General features: G+C 30.6%; 1 protein-coding gene across 2 annotated transcripts in view; it reads right to left on the bottom strand.

Moving 5' to 3' along the window:
- The window catches only part of TECRL (trans-2,3-enoyl-CoA reductase like), a 123,637-nt gene that overhangs the window by 15,046 nt on the left and 81,181 nt on the right, over window positions 1-27,410 (bottom strand). The window contains exons 9-12 of one of the 2 annotated variants that reach the window (XM_019468704.2): window positions 16,098-16,155; window positions 12,596-12,681; window positions 12,009-12,054; window positions 9,047-11,151 (exon numbers count right to left, since the gene is read on the bottom strand). In XM_019468704.2, coding sequence (XP_019324249.2) covers window positions 11,024-11,151; window positions 12,009-12,054; window positions 12,596-12,681; window positions 16,098-16,155 — 318 coding nt within the window. In that variant the 3' untranslated portion in view covers window positions 9,047-11,023. Of the gene's footprint in view, window positions 1-9,046; window positions 11,152-12,008; window positions 12,055-12,595; window positions 12,682-16,097; window positions 16,156-27,410 lie in introns of those variants that run through there. The other variant, XM_053901512.1, reaches the window with a different exon arrangement.

Here is a 27,410-nt window from a genome sequence, read left to right as displayed (position 1 = left end):
AATGAGTGATATATCAAAACTTTGGAGATACATCAAAAGCTATGGTTAGTGGAACATTTGTTATAAAATTTAAAATGTTAAAAATTATTTGAACTCCATTCTGAGGAAGTTACAAAAAAGAATGGGAAAAAAACCCTAAAGAATAAGAAGAAAAAAAATGTGATCATTACAATAGATGAAAAAACCATTTGAGAAAACTCAATACTCCCATCTTGTAGGTGCCAAGGGCAGGCAGTCCCAAGATGAGCCACTTTGGCAAGAACACTAGTTTGAGTTAGAAGCAGTCAAAACTCAGCAGTTTCAGGAAAAACTCTATAACTCCTCCTTAATTACCTGCTTGTTACCAGGAAGAGAGCTATTGACAGAAAATGCTCCTTACGAAGAAACTTATCTACACAATAGGGCAACTTTGGTTTCCAAACATCTCTTTTCATCTCCTGCTAATGATCTTTCTCTCCTTTGTATCCTCAGATCCCCTACCCCTTTCCAGAGCTCATAGAAGTCTTGTTGCCTGTCTTTGGAATTTCTATGTCTGTGTGGATTCCCCATATGTTTGCTGTTAAATTTTATTTTCTCCTGTTAATCTGTTTCATATCAATTTGATTCTTAGCCCAGCTAGAAGGACATTGAACTGTAGAGGAAATTTTTCCTCTTTGACGATTATAAACATTTAACAAACTAAATATAGAAGGAATACTCCATAATTTGATAAGGAACACCTACAAAAACCTAAAGCAAACCTAATAATCAGTGATAAAACATTGATGTTTCTCTGATGTAAAAATGCAAATTATCTCTCATTATTTCATACACTACTGTACTGAGAATGTATATACACACATATGTACATGTATGTAATTATTAGAGAAAAATCAAAAATATTTGCACATTATACAGTTATATTGCTGAAAAATCCAAATTTTCTTCAGAAAACTATTAGAAATAATGTGGCAAATTTTTGAAGGTAATAATTTTTTTAAACCTGACAAGTAGAAGATTAAAAAGTTATAATTTAAAATAGTGATAAAAAGATCTGTTAATAAATCTAATGAAATATGTAAATATCTCTACATGGAAATGATTTTATTGATAGAAAGTAAAGATTGAATAAATTGAGAGATTGTGAATTGTAAAACCCAATATTGCAAAGATCAATTTTCCTTCAATTAATCTATAAATTCAATATAATTCCTATTTGAATCCCAAGAGAGTTTTTAATTTACAAAGTGGCTCTAAAATTCAAATAAAAATGTAATGGCCCAAATATAAACAAAACAGTGTTTAAGAAGATGAAGAAATGTGAAGAGATAGGACAAATGCCACCAGGAAATGTCATTAAATAATGCCAAGGTAAAATCAGTGCAAGGTTAAACCCAAACCCAAACAAAAACAGCCTAAGCCTGACTAATGGGATATATTTGTAAACCCCTAACATAGACTTAACATAAACACTCAATTTATAAAACTAAAAGGTGATGGGCAATTTTTTTCTTTATAAACAGTTTTAGGACCCTGACTATCTATACAGTATAAATGGATTTTGACCTCTATCTTACCCTGAACACAAAAGCATCAGTTCCAGAGCATAGTGAACATAGGTGACCTTGGATGAGGGAAAGAGCATTTAAAAAGACACAAAAGGCAATAACTATACAAGAAAAATAATTAGACTATACTAATGCTAACATTACTATTAAAATATGCATTGAAAGACTAGAAAAGCAACTCACAGAACAAGAGAACATATTTGTTAGGTTCATAGATCCATCCATAGAGAAATAAATGAAGGAGACAATGGCGAAGGTAGATGCATATAAAACAAAGAACTCAACAACTTAATCCCTGAAGATTTTCTATATATCAGTAAGAAAGAAAATTCAACAATCTTTTTTGGGTAAAAGACAAATAACAGTTTACAAAACAGGATACCCATTTGACTATTAAGCATATGAAAAGTGCTTAACTTCTTTAGCCATGAGAAAAATGCAAATTAAATGTATAGTGATATATCAATATATACCCGACCAAATGAAAAATGGAAAACACCGTGTGTTGGAAGAACGGACTTTGTGACAGTATTTACTAAAACTGAAAAATAAACCTACCCGTGACACAGCAAGTCAGCTGTTAGGTACATACTTAATAGGCCTAAATATGTTTATCCAAAAAAGTACTAATACGTTCATAACTACACTATTTGTGATAATCGAAAGTCAGAATTTACCTAAATGCCCATGAAAATTAAAACCTATAAAAAATATCAAAAAGGATGAAGGTATCACACATATTAAGTAGAAGAAAAATATACAAAAATACATGTAACAATATTTATTAAACTTGTATGATTTGAGTAAAGAAAAACAGACACAGGAGGGAATCACAAAACTTGCAAAATTAATTTGTGCTATTAGAAGTCACACTAGTTTTACTTTTAGAGAGGTTAGCGACAACAAAGTTGCATGAGGAGGGGGTTGGGTTGGGGACTTGGAAAGCTGCTGGTAACATTCTGTTTCTGATAATCTATATATGCTTAGTTTGAAAAATTCATTATACTTAGAATAATGTATCATTTTGGGTATACATATATATATGTATGTGTGTGTGTGTATATGTGTGTGTGTATATATATATAAAGATAATTTCAATATAAACTAAAAATCTTTAAAAGAGTTCATATTGTAAAATAAAGAATGTATGCAGAAACTTAGTCACTTGAAAAGTTCAATATGTGATAAGTTGATTAGTGATTATTTGAACACATAGAGTATAAGGAAATATATTTGGAAATGACACTAGAGAAAAAAAATGGAGGAACCAGCTTATAAAGAATCTGGTTTGTTTAATAAATTATTTACTTTATAATTTATAGTGAAATAAACCATACTTGTACATGGAAAACAATCTGGAAAGCATAGAACAATAGAAAGAAAAAAGTTTTAATCTTCCTAATCCAAAACAATTGTGAATATGTTAATACATTTTTTGTGGTATTCTTGTTTGTATATTATTACTTAATATATAAGTTGGATCTTATCATCTTTAGCAGTTGTATTTATTTATTTATTTATTTATTTATTTATTTATTTATTATTTTACTTTAGTGATGTAAAATGCCTACAGGTTATTTATTTTACTTTAGTGATGTAAAATGCCCACAGGTTTACATAAAGTATCCATTTGTACATTCTATTTTACTTATTTAAGTTTTCATTTGAGAGTTTAATTATGCCAATTAAAATTCATAGAATATATATTTTATTTTTTTAAATTTTTTTTAACTTTGAAAATCTATTTTTGAGAGAAAGAGAGAGACAGAGCATGAATGAGGGAGGACCAGAGAGAGAGGGAGACACAGAATCCAAGGCAGGCTCCAGGCTCTGAACTATCAGCACAGATCCCGATGCGGGGCTTGAACCCACAAACTGTGAGATCATGACCTGAGCCAATGTCGGATGCTTAACTGACTGAGCCACCCAGGTGCCCCTAGAACACATATTTTGAAGCTATATAGTACTCCATGATTTAGAGCGTGGATTGATTTGGTAGATCCACTTGTTAGACGCATCCAAAGATGCATTGTGCAGCCTCATAGGCTTTGAAAAAGTTCTCCATATTCTAACTAAGGATGTCATTCAGGGATATGCTTGGCAAATGCAAGAATGTCAAAGGGCATGGGAAGCTCTTGCTCTTTATGTGTGTACACACACACAAGTAGATTAGACTTATTGACACTGTAATGGTTTGGGTTTGTTTATTCAGGCCAATGAAAGGACTTAAGATTCAAAATCTAGACCCACCATGCCTTCACCCCAACTCTTTCCTGGAATCTAGAATGTTCTATAGACATTCTCTGTAACACAAAAGCAAGACCCAGAGCATCCTGTAGCAGCTAAGCATTTCTCCCTTTGGATATTACTGGATTCTTCTAAATGTTCTCTTGTGTCATCTCTTTATCCACACATTTTTTTTTTCACATAAGAAACAGAATGAGCTATTTTTAAAAGTATATCAGATCACTGGGACACCTGGGTGGTCCAGTCGATTAAGCGACCAACTCAGGTCATGATCTCGCAATTTGTGGGATCGAGCTCCACCTTGGGCTCTGCGCTGACAGCGGGGAGCCTGCTAGGGATTCTCTCTCTCCCTCTCTAAATAAATAAATAAATAAATAAATAAATAAATAAATAAATAAATAAAAAGTTTTAAAAAGTATATCAGATCACATTATATTTATTTATTGCCTTGCATATTTTTTTCTTTCAGTTGGAATAAAATCTTAATATTATCCTCTTGGAAATTACCTTGATGGAATTTCTTTATGTGTCTCCTTTAATACATACATCCTTATATTCTATAGCAGAATTGAATTTTCTACAATAATATACCAAGTAGTATAAGATTTAGACTGGCCTATGGGCCATACATGACATGTATATTCACTATTTCTGTATCACTATTTAAAGCAGCCTTTAAAATAAACGGTTTTTAATTATTGTTATTATGCAAAAGCTGCATAAATGCCTTTAACTGTGCTTATAAAGTAACATTTGCTGTAATCACCTTTAAAATCCAGGATATTTCGCCAAACTCAATGTGCATGACTCTTTCTCCAAGTACACTCGGTCTATTCTGGATGGCTTACTGATCTTCAAGCATACCAAGTTTTTCCTGTCCCCATACCTTACACATGTCAATTCATTTGTGTAAAATATTCTTTCTCCAATCCTTCACCTATCTAAATACTCTGAGTGTCTGCTAAAAGGTCATCCCCTTACAGAGTAAATTCTTGATCACACCATCTTCCTCATTTTACCCCTCATATTATTACTTAACTTTGTCATAGCACATAATTCATTTCCTTACATCATTGATCATAGTCTAAAATTAGTTTGTCACTCATTTATTTAATTGTTATATTCTAATTTTATACCTCAAATAGAAAGCTCCAAGAAAGAAGAAATCATGTTTAATTCATTTAGGAAAATTCAGACCTGCTTTTTGGATACCTCATACTAATAAATACATTTAACAAATTAGTAGAAATTATGCTATATAAAAAGTAAACATTGATCATATAATTCAAACATGGATTTTATGATATATAGTTTTTGAAAACAATAAGAATTGACAATTATTTGAATCATCAACAATTTTCTATAAGAATATTAGGAAAGGATATCCTAGGTTATTTACCTCTAATGTTTTATTTTATGGATAGGAAAACTCATATTTAAACAGGTAAACAGGGGTGTCTGGGGAGCTCAGTCACTTAAGCATCTGACTCCTGATTTTGTCTCAAATCATTATCTCATAATTATAAGATCAAACCCCATGCCTGGCTCTGTGCTGGGCATGGAGCCTGATTGGGATTCTCTCTCTCTCTCCCTCTCTTTCTGCCCCTCCTCTGCTCATTCTCTTTGTCTCTCTCTCTCTCGCTCTCTCGCTCTCTCGCTCTCTGTCTCTCTTTCTCTCTCTCTCTCTCTCTCTCAATATGAATAAACATTAAAAAAAATTATACAGCAAAAGAATGACTCATTTTTAAAAAAAAGAAATAAGTAAACAAACTTCAGCTAGTGTCAGATATTTCACAATAATAAATCCTAAATTACTTTTTTATTTCTATAAACTTCTTAAAGTATCAGTACTTGGATTTAAAAAGTCCTTAATGGGATTATATATACTATTGTATTCTGTATTGAAAATTAGCAACTAGGTCAAGTGTAATGATTACCTCTACTTGGAGATTCTGTCTGGAAATATGAGAGAGCTTTCGGAAAATGCACCATCTGGTGAATGGATAGTAAGTAGGACATCACTAGTAGAGGAAGAATGAATTGGTTAAGTGAGGATTTATTATAGAAATAGCATTGATTTCCAGCCCAGTAGAATGACGAGATACATAGGAAATTCTGCTTTGTAATTGTTTTGAAAATTTCTTATATTTGTTGTAAATAATAAAATTTTCCAGGTAGCAGTCTTATGGGACTTCATTTCCCAAACAAATTATATGAAAATAGGTCTTCTATATGTCTTCTCAATGAAATCAATCTGGGATGATTATAGATTCATTTTTTAAAGTATTTCGGAGCATTTGTTCTCACATATTTTAAGCACCATTATCAAACTAAAGTTAAAAACCAAAATCCCATTTTAGCAGTGAACTTCTGCCTTTGGAAATGCCTTTATGTATTTCCTCAACCAAACCTCCTCTGAAGAAAGGCTAATTATAGGCTTCAATATGCACCTGGGTGAAAATTAACTTTTAAGCAGCCTTTAAAATAAACGGTTTTTAATTATTATCATTATGCAAAAGCTGCATAAATGCCTTTAATTGTGCTTATAAAGTAACATTTGCTGTAATCACCTTTAATATCCAGGAGCAATATAAAGGTTTTCTTTTTTATTAAAATAAAAATATAAAGAACCCTTACTACTGATTCACAGGTCATTGTATTTCATCCTATGAGAAGAAATATTTTAACTGAAATATATCAGCTGCTAAAACTTAACATGTTCTGAATTCCAGTTACTTAAAAATGAACTTAAAATATCTTCAAAATGCATTTAGTTACTGAAGATTAAATGTCAGTATACAAGATATTCAACTACAACATTGAATTTTAATATTTGACTATTCTTAGACATTAGACTTAACATTTCTATAGAAAAGATAAAACATGCATATTTTAAAAAATAAGAATATGCTTAATTTATTTAAAAATTATTTGACACAACATAGTCTTTCTCTTAAGAAATATTGTTTAAAATTTCTGTGTGTATGTGTGTGTGTGTGTGTGTGTGTTTGCGTGTGTGTATGAGTCAGAGAATAACTTTGTTTACACAAAACTTGCTAAAAGAAAAAATGAACTACAGGTCTATTTTTATTCAAAATTAGCCAAAACATTTTTTAAAAACACATGCAAACAAACCAAAAAACACCTTTAAAATAGCAGCTTGAGGTAGACATGATGAGGAGTGGGGAATAGAGGCATGCTGTGATAATATGGAGTAGCATAGCAGCTGATTTAAATTTTGTTGTTTTTCCTCTGATTATTTTCTTTCTCTAGCTACTTTTTATAAGAAATGTGTGAGAGATAAAGATGTGGTATTTTAAAAACACTATTTGCAAAATTTTATTTGGGATCAGAGAAAGTATTATTCCAGAATTATTTAAAAAAAGCAGCTATTAGAGGAATTATTAGATTAAGTGAAGTCTAATTTTTTAAAGTATTATATGTAATCACAAATCCAGTATCAGTCTGAAAACTCTGATGTTAATTTATTTACTTTCATAAGATTAATTACATTCATAAATTTAAATGTTATTGGCTACCATTCTTAAACACTCCAAATGGAAGGTGCAAAGCTATAGTTTGGTAGGGATCATAATAATCATTTTATTAAATGATCTGGACAATAGAAGCTGAAATACGTGATTATATTTTTGAACGCTTGCTTAAGTTTATTTCCAGCCTTTGTTTCGAATGAGGCCTTTATTAATGAAGATATAGTAAGTTCTATTTTTGATGGAGGGACACCTTACATGAGACTCATTGCCCAATCTGGTCTAGTCTACTTTGCATAGATTCATTCTCCTAAAGACCCTGTAAACTGATTTATATCTAGATGTGTCGGAGGAGTTATAAAATACCAAATAAACCAATAAATAACCCAATCTATAAAGATATCATTGGACACAAATTTATAGATCTATGTATTTCTCAGAAAAAAGATTTATAACCCTCATGATATATTTTAGGTTTAGACTTTAAGGGTGTTTGTTTTGTTTTTAGAAATGGTATGTTCTGCAAAAGTGATAGAAATGGAAAGAATATGCATTTTAAGATATTGTAATAGAGAAGTGGCCTGAGAGAAGATAGATCATGTCAATCAGGTTCCCAGTTCCAAAATTTGAACAGGAATTTACAGCTTGAGGTAATGTCCATTCCTTTACATCCAAACAGCCCAGTAAATAAAAGAATAAAACATAAGGATAATATTTTTAGTATGTTTATTTTAATTAATTTCAATTAATTCTACTAAATATTTTTAATGAATTGTTATGTCCTAAATATGTAAACTATATAAAAAGCAGAAACTACATATTCCCGTTTTTCCTCTTATGATTGCCCACAGCTGACAGTTAATTTTTTAACAAATTCATCAATAAATGGATTATGAAAAGTTGGTTGTGAAGTGGCAACATCTTAGAATTATTTCCCAATTGATATAGCTACTGATAGCATTAAATGTGTCCATTTCCCAAACTACAAAACTCCTTGACCAAACTCACATCACTTATATGAAGATATCATGTATATACATACCTCATTCAAATCAGAAATAGGGCCTCTTTTGTCTTTTTTTTATGAAAGCAAGGAATGTATAAGTTTTTTGTATGCCCAGAATCTTCACCTTGACAAAAAAAAATCACTATTGTTGAAAATACACAAGAATTTCAGAATTTGATGATGCAAGTGTATTTTACTTATAAGGTGAGAATTTTGACACTCAGGGAGACTATTGTATAAAGAAACATATTTGGGACAGCATATTATATAAACAAATTATTGTGATTTTGTTTAATGTCTATAATTATTTTTTAGATTGTTAAATCAGAAAGTAGAGGACATTTGGAGAAATTATACATTACTTTGGAATAGCCATGAAAATATAACTTAGAATGCTATTTTTATGTTGTTTTTATTAACCATGAAGGGTTGGTAGGCAATTCTATATTGCTCTGTCAGTTATCAAAGAAGAAATTTTACATGTTTTTACATGATTTTATGTGTTTCCATTTGCCAAATATAGAAATAAAAGCTAAGACATATTGTACCTGCAGAAATTTTTTTTATTTTCAAAAGTTTTTCTCCGATTAAACTTAGCTGCTTGAACATCTCATTTGTGCAGTATCCTATTTGCTGAGGCATCATATCTGCTCACCTTTGAGAAGACTTTAGGAGCAACAATGTGACTGCTGAACTACTGATCCACTTAGAACAATTATTATACTTGTCCACTAAGGACAAATCCTATGGCCTGCTTTGAAATCCTAGGGTAATAAAAATGGAAGTATTTTGTTTTGTTTTATTTAAGTTTTTTTTTTTTAATTTTAATTCCAGATAGTTAACATACAGTGTTACATTAGTTTCAGGTGTACAATATAATAACTCAACAGTTCCATACATTACCCTGTGCTCATCATGACAAGTGCACCTCTTAGTCCCCATCATCTACTTAGCCTATCCCATTCCATAACCATCAAATTGTTCTCTATAATTAGGAGTCTGTTTCTCTCTCTCTTTATGTCTCTCTCCCCTCCCCCATTCTTAAAGCCCCAATAGGATTGAAATCATATGGTATGTCTTTCTCTGACTGACTTATTTCACTTAGCATAATACCCTTATCTCCATCCATGTCATTGCACATGGGATGATTTCACTCTTTGCTATGGCTGAAGAGTATTCCATTGTATGTATATACCACATCTTTATTCAGCAATCAATGGACATTTGGGTTGTTTCATATCTTGGTTATTGTAAATAATGCTGCGGAAACAAAAGAGTATATGTATCCCTTTGAATTAGTGTTCTTATATTCTTTGGGTAAATGCCTAGTAGTGCAATTATTGGTCAAAGATCTTCTAATCCTATAAGAATATGCAAAGTTCCTGAGTTGGCATCAGTCTGAATCCAGTTAAGAAAACATAAACTACTCTTTGTCTTTCAACAAAGGGATGATTATCACAGGTGGTTGATAACATAGATGCATTCAGTGTATGTGGTTTAATTCATAGTACCTACTGTTAATACTTTCAAATGAGTCCATGATATTTTGCTGAATAGGTATCAGGTAATTAAAGTTATGTGTCTTCCTCTGAGATATTTTAATGCTATATATTTAGGGAAGATAACAGAGCTTTTCAAAGGAGTGCTTTTGTTATTTCTTGAATAATTTGCTACATATATTAATGATAAACACCCACAGAAGGTATATATACCTACATTTACCAAGAACATTTTACAAATATATATATAATCTAAGAACTTTAATTAGAATATTTTGATTATGTAGAACTTAGAAGGCTGCAGAAATTAACCAATCTAAAAAATCCCAGTTTAAAAATAAGGAAATTCAGAATTTCTTTAAAATTTTTAACTAATGTGTACTTGATTTTTATAACATCAGTCATCTCTTTGTCAAAATATATATGCATAGTCACATACATACTTACATATATGCAAACAAGGTTTGAGAGGACATAGGAATTTAAATATGTAAAAATAAAGCAAAAAATATTTCTACTCTTAATTTAAAAAAATTTCCAATGTATTGTCATCACATATAGTCCATTTGAAGTATACATAATTCAATATATATTTACATATAAATATAATTTATATGTAAATATAAATATATATTTTGGTACAAAGTATATATTCAAATGATTTAGTAAATAATGTCTGGAAGATATTTTTAATTATTATAGTTTCAGAATGACAACATACATTGTATGTATGAATAAATAAATATGATTCATGAGAAATTATGTTTCACTTTTAATATTGGTAGAATTTTCACTAGAAATTGAAATACTACTGTGACATATTATACTTTTCAATAACATGTTAAACAATAAAGAAAATAAATTACCATCAAAATGTGTAAAATTCAGGTGATTTAAAATCACAAATTTTTAGTTTATAATTCAGATATTTTAATTGTCTTAAGCAGATAGTATTATGAAACATTTAATGAAGTAAGAAAATCTTGTTCAAAGACCAATCCCTTGAAAATATTTGGATGTATCTTTTATTAGTCATATCTACAGTTTCTACTTTTTATTTGCCTCAAGTTTATTACTCTAAAGTTAGCTAGAATCTACCATTTAATATTTTTATTCAATAAAAGTACTGTTTGTTTTGAATTTCTGTTACATAATAGTCAACTATTGACCAAGTTTGATTTAGTGAATTTATATACTATTTTTATATACATGAGATAAGATAAATTATTTTTACTACAGTATGAATGGAATCATGGCTGATTTTCTATGCATATAAGAATTGAATTTCTTCAAATAAATCTTATGCTTCTTTTGTGCCCACAAAGACATCTGGATACTCATCAGAAGTGTAAAAATCCCAACTAGAAGAAAAAAGAAATAATTATCCTTTCTTATTTCTATGATCGATATACCAAGTTATATTGGGAAAAAAACTATCTTATGTAGCTCTTAAAATATTTCTCAAATGTTGCATACTTCTATATCAATTTTCTTTACTCATATTAATTGCTTAGCATAATATATGTTCATCCATATTTATTGCATAGTTGAAGAAACATAGAAAGTATATAGCAGAGTTCAAAATAATCCACATTTTTTATATCCCACTGCCACAAAGTATTTCCAAATAAGGAATTGTTATCTCTTTGAATTGCTCAATAATAGTTTTCTATATGCAGACAATATATGTCTACACACATGCATATGGCAAACCACATTAATTATGATTTAAAAATTTTGTACAGTGAAATAAATAATGTGTGAAATGGATGTAATCCATATACTTTCCAATACATGAAGTTCAATGCAATTTAACTCTCTTATGTATGTTAAAATGCCCAGCATTTGAGATTACACACTCATGCTCCCAGCCTTCCATTCAGAGACATTCATGAACACTTGAAGGACATAACACATACATATGCCTATATTCATCATAAAAGAGATTTTCAAGTGAAGTGCATTATTAACACAACTTCTTATGAGTAAATCCTTTTTGCTTAATTAATTTGTTTGGGCTACATTAAGCCATAAGTACCTAGAGATTTTTGTTCCAGTATATTTTAATACTGCTAAAAATATCCAAAATAAAGATAAAAATGAAGGCAAAAAAATCCTTTTGCAGAAATGCCAAACTTTAGCACTATAGAAACTTGTTCTCAGAAATCACTTATCCTAAAGGAGCATTTACTTAAATGTCAAATAACCAAGGTCTTACCTGGCAGTGTTTGTGTCATGACAGTGAAACTAATCCATGATCCAATCTGTTAGATTAAAGCATAAATTAATAAATACCTATGATTAATCTAGGAATTTTTCATTTGTGGTTTTAAATAGGTAATGTGAAGCTTAAAACACGATAGAAAAACTACTGGTAGAAATACATTTTCCCCAAATAATGATTTTGTTGTTAATTATGATAGTCATAAAGAATCCCATAAACAGCATCATATTCATAAAATAAGAAATGAAAGACGTTCCAAAAACTTTGATAAAAAACAGAATCCTGAAACATCTCAAGACATTTTATATGAAAATTATAAAATTTTGTTTAAAAATATATATATGGAAAGATATTCATTTTCTGCAGAGAAAATTGTAGTTTATGTAAATATTCCAATTTCCCATGCCTATAACTCGAATTGAATCTATATCATAATTTATATCTCTGTCTATGCCTATACATACAGATAAATCCTGTGTATAATTATATATATTAAACTTTAATACTTGTAAATATAGAAACACATGCATTTAGTTTCTCATAGGATAAAGTTTAATTATTTACATACATAAATAGCATACCTCATAGGTGTAGTTAGGACATGAAACCAGAAAAAACATCCATGTGAAGGGGTTATAATTTGGACTTGGAAAACAGGCATTAACTCCTTTTAGAAAGAATAAAATATCAATGATGGTACATACTGCAATTTAATCATATATGTATTATATAATTCTAAATTCCCTAAAACAACTTACACCACATAAAATGTCATCAATTATTTATAGAACCAACTTCCCAAATTACTCAGAAGAGTCCCAATTTCAAATGCTATGGCCTTTTGACTCAAACAATATACCTGTAATTTTCTATGTCTACAGCTATGTTGCCATACATTTATACAATATACCATGATAATCAGTTCTTTAAAATTTAATACAGAAATGTTATTTTGCATATCATAATAGTTGCAGCTGAATTACATACTACAATTAGTAAATATGCTTTAACAATTGCACGCCTCTTCTCTTTTAGTGTCAAAGAAGATATTTTTGGTTGAGATTGTTTAATACTTCAAACCTCCCTTTCTATTTAATTAGTGAAAATCCAAAAGAAATTTTTTAAGGATGTCATTTATATCAGAAAAGTGTGAAAAATCTCTCATAAGAGGATTACAATGAATATCAGCATACTTAATATTCAGAAATACCACATAAATTATTTCTGCTCAGCAATCAGGGTTGTTATTTACAATTTTCATTATACTTAGCATATTGTCACTTGATTTTTGTGATTCTTTGCCTTTTAATTTTGTTCAAGAAATATTTTAGATAGCATATTAAAATGATTTCAAGTTGAACTTTGAGCTGTGACATTTATAAAAGTAAATATGAATTATAAAATTACTGTTTATTCTCTGTAACAAGCTTAATTGGATAACACATCAACTAATCTCTTTTAGTTATAATTCTAAAGTCATAATGAAATGCTAGTATGTTGTTTTCAGAGTTGTATCTATTGTTAAAGTATCAACAAAAAATATATTAGGTACAGATTTCATGTACTGCTCATTTCAAGATAAAGATAAATACATATGCCATTTAATATCATATTCTCTTGATAACATTCATGTAAATGTCTTTGTGTAATGCCCATATATTCATCAAAAGAAAAATAATTGAGGGAGCACCTGGATGGCTCAGTCTATTAAGCCCTGGACTCTTGCTTGCAGCTCACATCGTGATCTCACAAACCTGTGAGATGGAGCCCAGCATCAGGCTCTAGCGCTGACAATGCAAAGCCTGCTAGGGATTCTTTTTTTCCCTTGCTCTGTGCCCCCACCCTGCTCATGCGCGTGTGTGAGTGCTCTCTCTTTCTCTTTATCACAATAAATAAATAAACTTAAAAAAAAAAGGGAATTCCCAAACTCAAAATAGATATGGCCAAAACAGGAAGAAAAAAAGAAAAGATGAGAGTTGATTGAACTCAAGAAAGAAATTGTAGAAAAAGAAAAAAAAAATCATCTCAGTAATATAGACATTTCAATTTTCCTAAGAGTAGAATGTTCACTAGAATAGGGGATATTAAGTAGATGAACAAAACCAGCCAAAACAAGCAAACAAGAAGGAAAAAAACAGAAAGTGATAGATATATAAGATATAAAATATAATACATGTACAATTTACCCCCTGACCCAGTCCACAAAGCAACAAAACAAATTTTAAATTACAAAACTTTCTGGTACTAAAAAAAGGGACATGAATCAATGTCCTGGAAAATTACATCATGTATCTGGGAAAACTGACCTGAAATGATCAACTCTGAGACACACCTCACAAAATTAATAGATGTAGTGATAAGGAAAAATTCTTTTGAGTCTGAAGGCAAAAAGACCAAGTCAATAAACAAAGAAGACAAGATTAGATTTCTGATTTCTCAAGAGCAACATACAAGCAAGATAAAAGGCGGAGTGAACCCTGAAGAAAAAAAAATGTTTTTTTCATTTGAACAATTCCAAAGTTACATTTGACTTTAGAAATATGATTATTTAAAAATTTTCATTTTCTTTATTTTTTAAATGTTTATTCATTTATTTTGAGAGAGAGAGAGTGCACAGGAGGGACAGAGAGAGTCCCAAGTAGGCTCCGTGGAGTCAGCAAGGAGCCCTAGGAGGTGCTCAATCCTACAAACCATGAGATCATGACTTGAGCCAAAATTGAGAATGGGACACCCAGCCAATTGAGCCACCCAGGAACCCCTGAAATTTTCATTTTCATATAATGATACCAGAATCCAGACAAGATGAAGAAACTTGAGCAAGGTAATGTTGTTAAGGGTTCATAGTCAAGACTAAAATTAGTGATATTCATAACTTTGGTAATGTTAGTATTTTTATAGGACTCTATTGTGTTTCCACACAAAAACAAATCAGACTATCAGAACTTTTAGGCTTCAAATACATCCAAAGAGAACTCAGTAAATCATGAATATAGATAAGATAAAAATGGCATCCAACCATTTAATTAAATGCAGGCTCTACTGTAAGGCAAAAGCAGACAGTAAACCACTATAGTACTGGCATTAATCTGTTAACATTTTTCAGCAAGAGAGAGTACAGATATTTTCAAATCATATTATAGTTATTTTAGATATCTATGTATCTATATCTATCTCTATATGTTCATCAACACTCAAGAAGTTGAGTAGTTATCACAGGATTATGTAATGTAATAAAAATGTTATATATTTTGGCTTTTTTATACATTCACAAATATACCAACATAATAAATTTCCTTTTTAATTCTATATGTGTAAGTATTATTCTGGAAAATGTTTCACCAGACTGCCAGAAATATGCAAGGCAAGAAAATGTTAAGACATTCAGGTAGATATTAAAACATACTTGAGACAAATACACGTTTATATTTTCAGCGAGATTGATAACAAAATGAAATCCAACTGTTGACCATTGTTATTTGAAAGTATAATATAATCATGTATCATGTACAAAAAACAGTGTGAATCCTTACATATAATTAAACCTGAATGACAGGACTGATTTACCAAGAATAGCTTTAGATAAACAGTATAAATTTAAAAAAAATTTTTTTTAGCTAACTACTGAATTCAAAATGTCCTCCTAGGCATTGCTATTTTATAGCTACTGTATTTGCTAAACAATGATCACTTTTATAAGAAAAAAGCTTAAGAAGTCAATTGAAATATAGTGAGATTGTGTCCATTATTATGCAAATTAGATCAAGATTGAGAGTTAAGAAATTAGATCTGTATCACTGAATTTTATATTGCCTTTATTAGTAATATCTCTTTATTTTTTCATATATTTAAGTGAGGTTATCATTTGTTCTGAGGAGGGCATGCATACTTCATTTTAGAGAAACCATTATTAGGAAATATGATTTAGTTCAAATATTTGAAAAACTTAGGCATAAAGGGGCTAGCCTTGGGGCATATTGTCTTAAATGTTTCCAACTATTGCTTCACTTAAGGCTTTGAAAGTAATAATTAACATCACACTAGATTAACTCACACTAGAGAAGATAAAGAGAAAAAGGGACTAACCTGTGTGATTAGGATGAGACAAAATTACATTGATGAAATGATTTCCAGCTTCACAAATCTGTAAAACATTTAAAAGTTTTCACTGTGGTATACTGTTCCTCTTTAAAAATTGTATTCTCTCTCTATATACTAATGTCCATGTAATATATTAATTCCAAAGATCCAAGAGACATATTATTACTCTAATTGCAAGAAGAGGACATGTTGTATTGTAACAGTAAAAAAAGCTGTTGAATATATATTGAGTTAACATAATGAGTCACATTGAGGTAGAAACTTTGAAGATATTATTGACACTTTTGATAACTAGGTTCAAATTTCCTTGTTAATCAGGCATTGCTGACTATATGCTTTGTACTTGTTTTAGAAGGTAATGTTTGCATGCTATGAAGAGGTAAGTCACATCGGGAAAGATAGATTTGGCAATGGTTAACATGTTCTAAATTCATTAGCACAGCAGCACTACTTCAAGGGTGGTAGTGTGATTCCCAGGTGGATTCAGCTCAGTTTAGAAAAGTTATTGTTAAGAGGTACTGTCCCACCAAGACACTTACTGCTTGTCTGTCATCTGGCCCCTTGATCATGCACACTCCACATGTCCCTGTAAATAGGCCACTATGACCCTCTAAGAAGCTTGTGTTACTAAGATCTTTGGAGAGGGGTTGGGGAGGGCTAATAATGTTTCCAATTTGCAACATGTATTCTCAGAAGTTACATGCCTTATCTGTTTAACACAAAGTGTGTATTCAACATTTAAATATTATGGTATTAATAACAGATTGTTATTCAAAACCTTTATCGTTTAGGGTCATCCAAAGTTTTACTATAATATATTCCATAATTGAGCATGTTTTTAACTCAGTGTCTTTAATGCTATTAATCTCTTAAAATATATCTGATTTTGTTCTTTTCAACAATTTCTGTATGGATTGATTCACATTTTGTAATTGTAGAAGAAGCTCCTGGTTTCTCAAGTTATCATTAGGAATCAAAGTTGAATTTCACATTTTCAGATAATAATTTTTTTTTATTTTATTTTTATTTATTTTTAAATTTTTTTCAACGTTTTTTATTTATTTTTGGGACAGAGAGAGACAGAGCATGAACGGGGGAGGGGCAGAAAGAGAGGGAGACACAGAATCGGAAACAGGCTCCAGGCTCTGAGCCATCAGCCCAGAGCCTGACACGGGGCTCGAACTCACAGACCGCGAGATGGTGACCTGGCTGAAGTCGGACGCTTAACCGACTGCGCCACCCAGGCGCCCCTGGATAATAATTTTATAGTTGAACTTATTTGTAGGTGAATGTGGTTAAGAGTGTGGACTTTTGTTGGACTAATTTGTGTTCAAAAAGCACATCTTTTAACTTACTTATTAGAGATTACGTGATTAAGACATTTGAAATTTCATTTCTTCACCTAAATGCAAATATTACTTCCTATCTCATGATGATTATTTTAGGATGATTAAATGAAATCCAGTGTCTGACATATGAATTGCCCAATAAAATTATGATAATTTTAGTTACCAATATCATCAGTTAAAAACTTCTCCAGAGAATGATCCTACATTGATTGATCTTCTCTAAATTTCTGTGTCACACATTGGCTACACTACAAAACATATAATTACCAAATTAATAATTTGTTATATTTGTTTGATCTTAATACCTGTCCTCATCTTTCAGTCAAATAGAATGTCATACTCATTTTTCATCACTCACAGTGCCAAACACACAATGGAATATATGATAAAAGTAAGTAGTATTAATAAGCAAATTACCTTAGCTAATCTTTGTAAACAAATTATATTTTAGAAATACGGATTTTCTTCTGGTGAAATGTATTCACTTTTTGATTCTCAATATTTTATACTTATTCAACCATCAAAATATTTTCTCCTTCTTACTTTTTACAGCTAAATATGGAAACATCAATCTTCTACTCAAAGTATAGGCCATGGAAAAAAGAGCTTTTAGGCTTCAGTCAGACCACTAGAATAGCTGTAACTAATGCCATAATTTAAGATTATGTGCTCCGTGAAGGGCCCAGCCCCAAAATAAAACATATAACATATTGAAATCAGAAAAATAAAAGAAGGGGATTAAAAAAAAAGTTGTAAATAAGCCAACTAGTCCATTGCTGTCTACCGATGAAATGCATATCTATATACATTCCAGGGGTGGAGAGAGAAAAATAAACACATCAGCTATATCCATATGCCTAGACATACTTAGCTTATCATCAACTTAGCAACTCCATAATGGATTTTAAAGAGCAATGTGACTATTTTCAATTTTCACCTTAAGCACTGGGTTTAAAATGCTGAAGAATGAATGAGTCCACTGTAGGCTAACTGCCCTAAATAGAAGTGGTTGATATAATTTCCTCTTGGATCCGGGCTGAGTAAGATTAGAAAATTCAGTCAGTGCTATAAAACTCAATATACGGTTCTATTACCAAATAAAATTTCAGAAGCACATTAAATGTGAAACACTGGAACATTTTTCAATATGATTTATACATTTCTCCTGGATTGATTCTTTTCTAAATTAGATGTATTCATTTGGCACATTATATGTTAACACAACAATTTCATAAATAAAGCTTGAGGAAGTTGCTATCATTAGGTTTGATTTTTACGTTACTTAAAATTTAAATTATCTTATGCAGCAAAACATACAAATGCAATCTACTATGAAATGTGCATGATTCCTACGTAACACCGATGGTAAAGACATTGTAGATAATAAGTACACAGGAACATAAGAAAAAAAGCCAAGGAAACATTGTCCAGATATTTTAAGAAAAAAATTATATTTAAATAATACGTGCAAGAAGAAGCAGTTTTCCTGCATTATAGTAGTAGAACAAATGAGTTTCAAAATATTTCATTTGATTTGCTCATATACAAATTGATAATTTGGAACAATGTTTCCCTCTTTCAAAAAGTTTAATTAAAAAATAAGTTTATATTTTCCAGACACATTCACAGAGAGATCAGCAACTCAGGGGCATTGCCAGAATCACCTTACTTACAAAGAACAAGATGACCTAGATTTTAAAAGTCACTAGGAGTTTGTGCACAACAATGTGGATACACTTAACACTACTGAGTTGTGCACTAAAGATGGGTAAGATAGTAAATTTTATGCTCTTTGGGTTTTTACCATAGTTAATGTTTTTTTACTTCCCTGGATATATTGTTTTAATTGCAAAAGAATTTTAGAAGAGTAAATAATGAAAATTCAAATGTACTTTCATTTGGAAGTATATGTGTTTCTTAAAGTAAATCTAAAAAAAATTATTTTTGCTTGTTTCATATAATCTTTATTGAGTAGCTTGACTATATGTTGCGTCATACTATATGAATAATAGGGTGTTAGTGATTCAATAATCCATTTTCCTCTTGAGCGTTAACATTATATTGATAAGTATAAAAATAAATTTGTCAGCTAATTGAAAGTATCACAGTGTTTACATGAGAAAATAATCTTTTCCTTGAATGTTTTGATTTAGGAAGTAAATGGAAACACTTATTTTTTCCGCACCCTCAGTATTCTCAGTTCTTTGACATTTCAATTTTATTTTTAATTATTGCTAAATATTTAACAATGTGGGATGGGTGAAATAGGTGATGGAATTTAGGAGTGCACTTGTGATGAGCACTGGGTAATGTAAGTGTTGAATTACTGTGTTGTACTCCTGAAACTAATATTACATTGTATGTTAACTAACTGGACTTTAAATAAAAACTTAAAGATAAATATATAGACCTTAAGAGATATTTAACAATATGCATACGGGGCAGGGAAGTATCAAATTAATAGCTCATAAAGGACTTTTTAGTTACTATATCAGAAGTGTGGTTGTCCAAATTTTTATCAAAATATTCACCATTAAATCCCACTGTTTCCATATTGAAAGACATGATTGGATCAGAATATATGGAATTTCAGTAGTAAAGATGCTTCTTGTTTACTACTCGGTACTGTACCTCAGTCTATAGCATGTTGTCATTATGGTAAAGATGCCTATGACCAATGTCTAGAAGAAGGCCAACTTGCAGAGATCCACTTTTTTTTAAAGTTTTTATTTACATTCTAGTTAGTTAGCATATAGTGTAATATTGGTTTCAGGAATAGAATTTAGTGATTCATCACTTACATATAACACCCAATGCTCATCACAAGTGCCCTCCTTAATACCCATCACTTATTTAGCCCATCCCCCTCCCATCTCCCTGCCAGGAACCTTCAGTTTGTTGTCTCTGGAGTTAAGAGTCTTTCCCCTATGTTCATCTGTTCTATTTCTTAAATTCCACATATGATTTAAATCATATAGCATTTATCTTTCTCTGGCTATTTCACTCAGTATAATATACTTTAGCTCAATTCACATTGTTGCAAATGGCAAGATTTCATTCTTTTTGATTGCTGAGTAATATCCCATTGTGTGTGTGTGGGGGGTGGATGTATACAACATCTTCTTTATCAATTCATCAGTTGATGAATGTTTGGGCTCTTTCCATAATCTGGCTATTGTTGATAATGTTGTTATAAGCATCAGGGTGCATGTGCCCCTTCAAATCAGTATTTTTGTATCCTTTGGGTAAATACCTAACAGTGCAATTGCTAGATCATAGAGTAGTTCTATTTTTGTCTTTTTGAGGAAATCCATACTGTTCTCCAGAGTGGCTGCCCCAGTTTGCATTTCCACAACAGTGTAAGAGAGTTCCCCTTCCTCCACATCCTCAACAACATCTGTTGTTTCTTGTGTTGCTAATTTCTGTAATGTTCTTTCTTGAAGCTTCATCAAGTGAAGCATTCTCTACTTATATAAGTGAAAATTATGCACCTAGGGAACAAACTCTAAACATCCTAATATAGAATTTGTAGCCATCAAATAGTCAGACTGTGTATTTTGTCTTAGTAAAATTATTTTGGTTTCCACTGTAAAAGTCAGTAATCTTTATTCTGTGATGTAGTAATATTTTTATAGGAATTAAAATGATTATTTCTGTCTATATCTGTTCTTCCCAAAGTTTCATATATGTTATATATGTTATCATTATTATTAGTTGTTGGCAGATGTAAGTTTATCATTTGAGCAATGTAATGGTCATTTTATTAATGCAATTAAAAAATAGAATCTGCTAAAATGTTTCTAACACTGATAATCAGGTGTGTTTTGCATTTCAGCTCTTAATTTTTCTACTAGTAAGTATTATTATTATAAGTTGTGTCTTATTTATTTTATCTTAATATTTCAAGGAAAATATTGGATCACTATATAATTATGGAAAGCTTCATCTGTGATATGTATCAACTATTATAAGCTTGAGAAGTTAGTTTCTACTCTTAGGGATAAAATATATTCACACAGACATGATATTTGATAATACAAGCCAATATTATACTGTTTTAGCATAGGTTTTATAACATGATAATTTATATCACTATGATCATAATATTCTAATAATTTATTTCAACTCCTAATCTCTATTTTTATTATGAAACTCATTTATATACATTTCTATAAGAAAGGATAACATGTATTGTATTCCAGAGTAAATATATCCAATATGTTAATTATGGATTTATCAGAAAATATATATACTAAATGATACTTTTTTTCCATTAAGACTTTTTTTAGAGCAGTTTAACATTTATAGCAAAATCCAGGGGAAGGTGCAAAGATTTTTCAAGTGCTCCCTGCTCCAGTACATGTATAAGCTCTCCCATTATCAATATCCTCCACCAGAGTGGTACATTTGTCACAACTGATGAACCACAATAACACATTATAATCATCCAAAGTTCATGGTTTGCATTATATGGCTCACTCTTGATGTTGTTTGTACATTCTAAGTTTGGACAAATGTATATTGCCATATATCCATAATTGTGGTATCATGCAGAGTATTTTACTGTCCTAAAAATTCTCTGCACTCTTCCTGTTCATTTCTCTCTTCAATCCTGGACAACCACTGATCTTGTTACTGTTTCCACAGTTTTACCTTTTCCAAAATGTTATCTGTTTGGAATCATACAGTATTTAGCCTTTACAAAATGGCTCCTTTTATTAATTAATATTCCTTTAATCTTTCCCCATGTCCTCTCATTACTTCATCACTTCATGAGAGGACATGAGACATGTCCTCTCATGACACATCTGGATGTGTCATGGTTTATCCATTCACCTGCTTTGGCTTAGTTGCTTCCAAGTTTGGGCAATTATGAATGAAACTGCTATAAACATCCATTTGTAGGGTTTTGTGTAGTCATAAGCTTCTAATTCCTTTGGGTAAACAAGGAGCACAATTGTTGGATAGTACAGTAAAAGTGTATTTAAGAAACCGCCAAGCTGCTTCCCAAAGGGGCTGGATCATTTTGCATTCCCATAGCAATGAATGAGAGTCGCTATTGTCCCTCATCCTTGTCATCATTTGGTGCCATCAGTGCTCTAGATTCTTGGCCATTCTACTCAGTTTGCAGTGCTATCTCATTTCAGTCTGCATTTCCCTGATAGCATATGACTTGGAGCATCTTTTTGTATGCTATTTACTATCTGTATATCTTCTTTGGTAAGGTGTCATTTTTGAATTCAGCTGTTTATTTTCTTATTCTTGCATTTTAAGAATCCATTATATATTCCAGATAATGATCTTTTATCAGATGTGTCTTTGGAAAATATTTTTTTCCTAGTCTATGCTTTTCTTCCCATTCTCTTGATATTGTCTTTTGGAGATCATTAGTTTTTAATATTAATGAAGTCTAGCTTATTGGTTATATTCTTCTTGGATCATTTGTTAGTGTTTTATCGAAAAAGTCATCGTGGTACCTAAAGTTATCTAGATTTTCTCTTATGCTAACTCCTAAGAGTTTTATGGTTTTGCATTTTGCACTTAAGTCTGTGATCCATTTTGAGTTAATTTTTGTGGAGGGTATAGGTCTGTGTCTGGATTGATATTGTGTGTGTGTGTGTGTGTATCTAGTTGTGCTAGCATCATTTTATTATGACTATTTTGTTCTATTGTATTGTCTTTGCTCTAACCAATAAATTTCACTTTTGAAAATGAGTAACTGTAGAGCTCTAAACAAAAGTTCAGATATTGTATTTATATTATTACAGGGTATGAAAAGTAAATTTTAGTAGTTATTTTATGAATTTATTTGTTGCATGAAACTAATATTTTATTGTACAAAACTCATTATAAGAGATGATATTTTCACTCAAAATTGTAACTCAAAGTATTTGATTTGAAATTTAGTGTTTAAAAATAGTTTACTTTGTTTCTGTGGTCTATCTCATTATCACATTTCTGGGGGTCCCTGAATTATTTTTTTAATCCATAGATCTTTCATGAAATATTGTATAAGACAAGAATGTGCGCATATGGTAAAGAATATAGTATAAAATAGCATCATAGAGTAAAATTTTAAAAAAGATACTTCATAAATATTGACTATGTGGTAAATGATTATTAAAAATACATTTATGATTATTATTTTTTCAGAAATTTTTATATATTAGCTTTGATTCTATATATATTTAGCAATGATATATTTTATCATTATAGTAGCTGCTCTTTTTAATTTAAATTATTACTGTTTTTAGAAGTAAGTCAGTTTTAGCTAAAACATAAATGATAATTATAACAAATTATAATAAAATCAATTTCCATTAATTTTACATTATTATTTTTAAAACTAGTTTCTAAACAAATTATTTAAGAAGCAGTAGTAACTCCAGCCAAATTTGCATATAAAGTTGATTCCTATTATGTTATTAGGTATCTTAGATACTTGAGGGGATTTGCGAGGAAATTAAATTGACAAATGATGAGAAAAGGTAGAGTCCCATGTTTTAAGTCTTCAATAAAAAAGTAATGTGAATCTTTTTTATTGGTGTGTATAACTGTCTATCAACAGTAAGCAAAAGATAGAAAAAACTGTCACAAACAAACCTGAGCACGATGCTGAGAATAAAAGCATTACCTTTGGCAGACTTTTCATCCCTTATTTATCTTCCCCCCACAAATACCAAACATTCAAGCAGTTTCCTGGCCTTACTGCAGTTCCCATTGCATAGCCCCACTCTCCTCCAGCCTTGCTATGATATATGCTATGATAGATAGTGTTCCCAGCACCCTCTCTCCTAGTCAAAAACTACTGTTCTATGCCCAAGGTCGTTCTTGGTTGTGTTACAAGTGAAGTTGTGACTGCTTGAGAAGAGCATAATTTATTACCTCTCCAAGAATATTTTCATTATAATAAAAAAAAATTAACCTAAATGACTGGATAACTAATGGTGAGACTGAAGACACAGAGAGCAAAACAGGAAGTAGAGTGATTTTCAGTGTTTTGCAAACCATGTCTTATATGTTATCTATTCTCTCATTTCCTACGTTGTTGAAGACAGTAAGAAATTCAGGAGAAAAAATTCCTCTTCTGGTGAAGTGCTCAATGTACAAAGAATTGATGAACTGTAACTGCTCCTGGAGAGTAAAACTAAACTGAGAAGAAGAGAGGATAAAGAAAACAGGAATATTATTTATAAAATAGCAAAATATTAAAAATTATAGAATATATTTTGTTTTGCAATAGTGATTTTGTTTCTTTGTGGGTGGACTTGAGTTCAGAGAATGAAGAGATGTCATAGAAATATGAAGATACTGGGTTATAGTGTATGTCCACATTATTTCTAGCAGAAAAACAAAGATCTAAAAGTTGTGGAGAAAAATATTATGATGCCTTTATAAATTTGCCTAATTTTGATTCTACTTGTTTGGTTTTTTTCCCTTATAGATTTTGTGATTTCAGAACATATTTGAGAGAAAAAAAGGCACATTGAAAGTCAGAAAGAATTTACACAGAGAGGGAGGTGATAAAATACTTCTCAGAATATAATATAAGCATGGCAAAACTCACAAAAATCAAAGAGTTTCCAAAAGGAATTATACTCTAGTTTGGAATGTTTTAAGTGTTCATTGTAAAGTGTGTTGTTTTGCTTACAGTATATTTTGCTTCATATATTAGAAAACAGAATGGCAGTAGAAAAAAAAAAAACAGAAGGCGGGAGCAGAAGAGAAAATCATAATTGTTAATAGTCCACAAAATGCCTGATTCATACATAAGTCATTAAGAATTAATTATGACCTTATTGAACATAGTTCTCATACATTGTCTTCTAGCCAGGTGATAATGTGGCTCTACACAACAGAAGCAAATTCAACTTTAAATGAATAAAGCATTTTTTCTTAGATTAAGAGGGTACATATATCAATAAATGAAGAACAGGAAATTTTGCAAACATTTGCAGAAAAATTAGCACTTGGAATTAAGATAGGCATTTTCTGGGTAGACTTTATATTATACAAGACTGGCCTATGAATTTCCCCTGAGTTTCTTCACATAATAGTAATTAATTATAATATATGCTGATAATCTTACTATAATATAATTTTAGATGCACTTGACTTAAAAATATGTGCTTTTGGGGCATTTGGCTGGCTCAGTCAATAGAGCATTCAACTTTTGATCTCAGGGTTGCAAGTTGGAAGCTCATGTTGGGTGCAGAGATTACGTAAAATTAAACTCTTTAAGAAAAAAAAAAGATGCTTTTCTTTCCAAACCATTTGCATATACATTTTTGTGATATATGTGAAAGGCACACACTTAGGCATTCATTTATTATGAATGAAGAAAATTAACCTTGAAATACAGAATGTTATGCTCACAGTGATATGGTAGGTATCTTCAATTTAGGTGATAAATGTGCAAACTCAAACAACTCAGTTTTTATTACATTCTGTATTAGAATCAGTTTCCTAACTTACATCTTAATATCATATTTTATTTGTGAAAAATAAGTGTGTTTTGCCTGCATCCAACATTATTAGGAAATTCCAGGGCTAGCAGGCGTTTTTAATTTGCCATCACAATTTATAATGTTAAGAGAGTCCCAGTGGCCCCTCTACCTTATTTCTAAATGTCTACTTGCAACAGAATAGACAAAATTCAAAATTTTGACTTTTAAACAAGGTTTTCTCAGATAATACCATCTATAATTGAAAACACAGATGTTTCTTTTTATCTTAATTTAAGTCTAGGATTGAGATAGTCAATGTTTGTTATGTGCTTAGAAATGTGGAATTAAAGTCATTGTATTTACCTACTGTCTATATTGGACTTAGGCAATGCTACTATTTATCACTATTTATTTTGAGACCTTGGCCCTTATAAGACAGCAACTATGATAAAATTATAAGACTTGCCTAATTCTCCTCCTTCTTATTTTCTCTCCATGTGAAATGTATAAAGAAACATTGATTAATAAAAGAATGTGTGAAGATTGAAAACTAGTAGCTTAATTAGGAGACAGCGTCTTTAAAAATCCTGGGAAAAAATGTGTAGTGCAAACTATTAGAATTTTGCTTGCTTCCAATTATACCTTTTTTATACTAAAATATTATAATTGTTATGACATTTTTAAAAAGCTGTAACTTTTTTAAAACAAATTTTATTTTATACTAGAGCCATGGATTCATGGCTATACCACATTTGAAAAAAGGAAAGAATCAATAATATTATATAAACGGGAAATGTGTAAATATTTACACAGAAATAACGGAAACCAAGTTGCAAAACTCTTGTATAGTGGTTAACATCATAAGGAGAAGAAATATGAGAGAAATAATCATACATGAAGTTAAAAATATATCAAAATAAAAACCAAATATGTGGTTATTGTTTTGTTTATCCACTAGTTAATTCTTCCATTTGCTCAAATTTACTGAGTAGTTAATATACAGAGATCATTAGATTTGGCACAATGTAGATTAGCAATAAAGGCATCAAAGTAAATAAACTGAAGCCTTACTATCTATGAATAATATAAACATGTGGAAAATTAAAAGGTGGTGATATACTTCTAATACATTCCCTTAAGAAATTATGAATAAAGAGGGGGGCTCCTGAGTGGCTGTCGGTTAAGCATCCAACTTTGGCTCAGGTCATGATCTCAGGGTTTGTGAGGTCAAGCCCTGCATTGGGTTCTTTGACATAAGCACAGAACCCACTTCAGATAATCTGTCCCCCTTTTTCCCTCCCCTTACCCCCCACTCTCTCTCTCTCAAAAATAAATAAATATTAAAAAAAGAAATTATAAATAAAGAAATAGTTTTTATTATTCACCCAAGAAAGTAGTATTTCTACTATGTGCAAGACCAGGTGTTAAAAATATTAAAGCATGACCTGCCTCCACCACAGCCAACAAGTAGAGAACCTTATTATCTAAACTATTAATTAAAA

Source organism: Panthera pardus, unplaced genomic scaffold (assembly GCF_024362965.1).
Source record: "Panthera pardus isolate Hobbes unplaced genomic scaffold, ASM2436296v1 HiC_scaffold_13, whole genome shotgun sequence".
Lineage (NCBI taxonomy): Eukaryota > Metazoa > Chordata > Mammalia > Carnivora > Felidae > Panthera > Panthera pardus.
The sequence above is the reverse complement of the archived record's forward strand: the minus strand, read 5'-3'. Positions and strand labels throughout refer to the sequence as shown.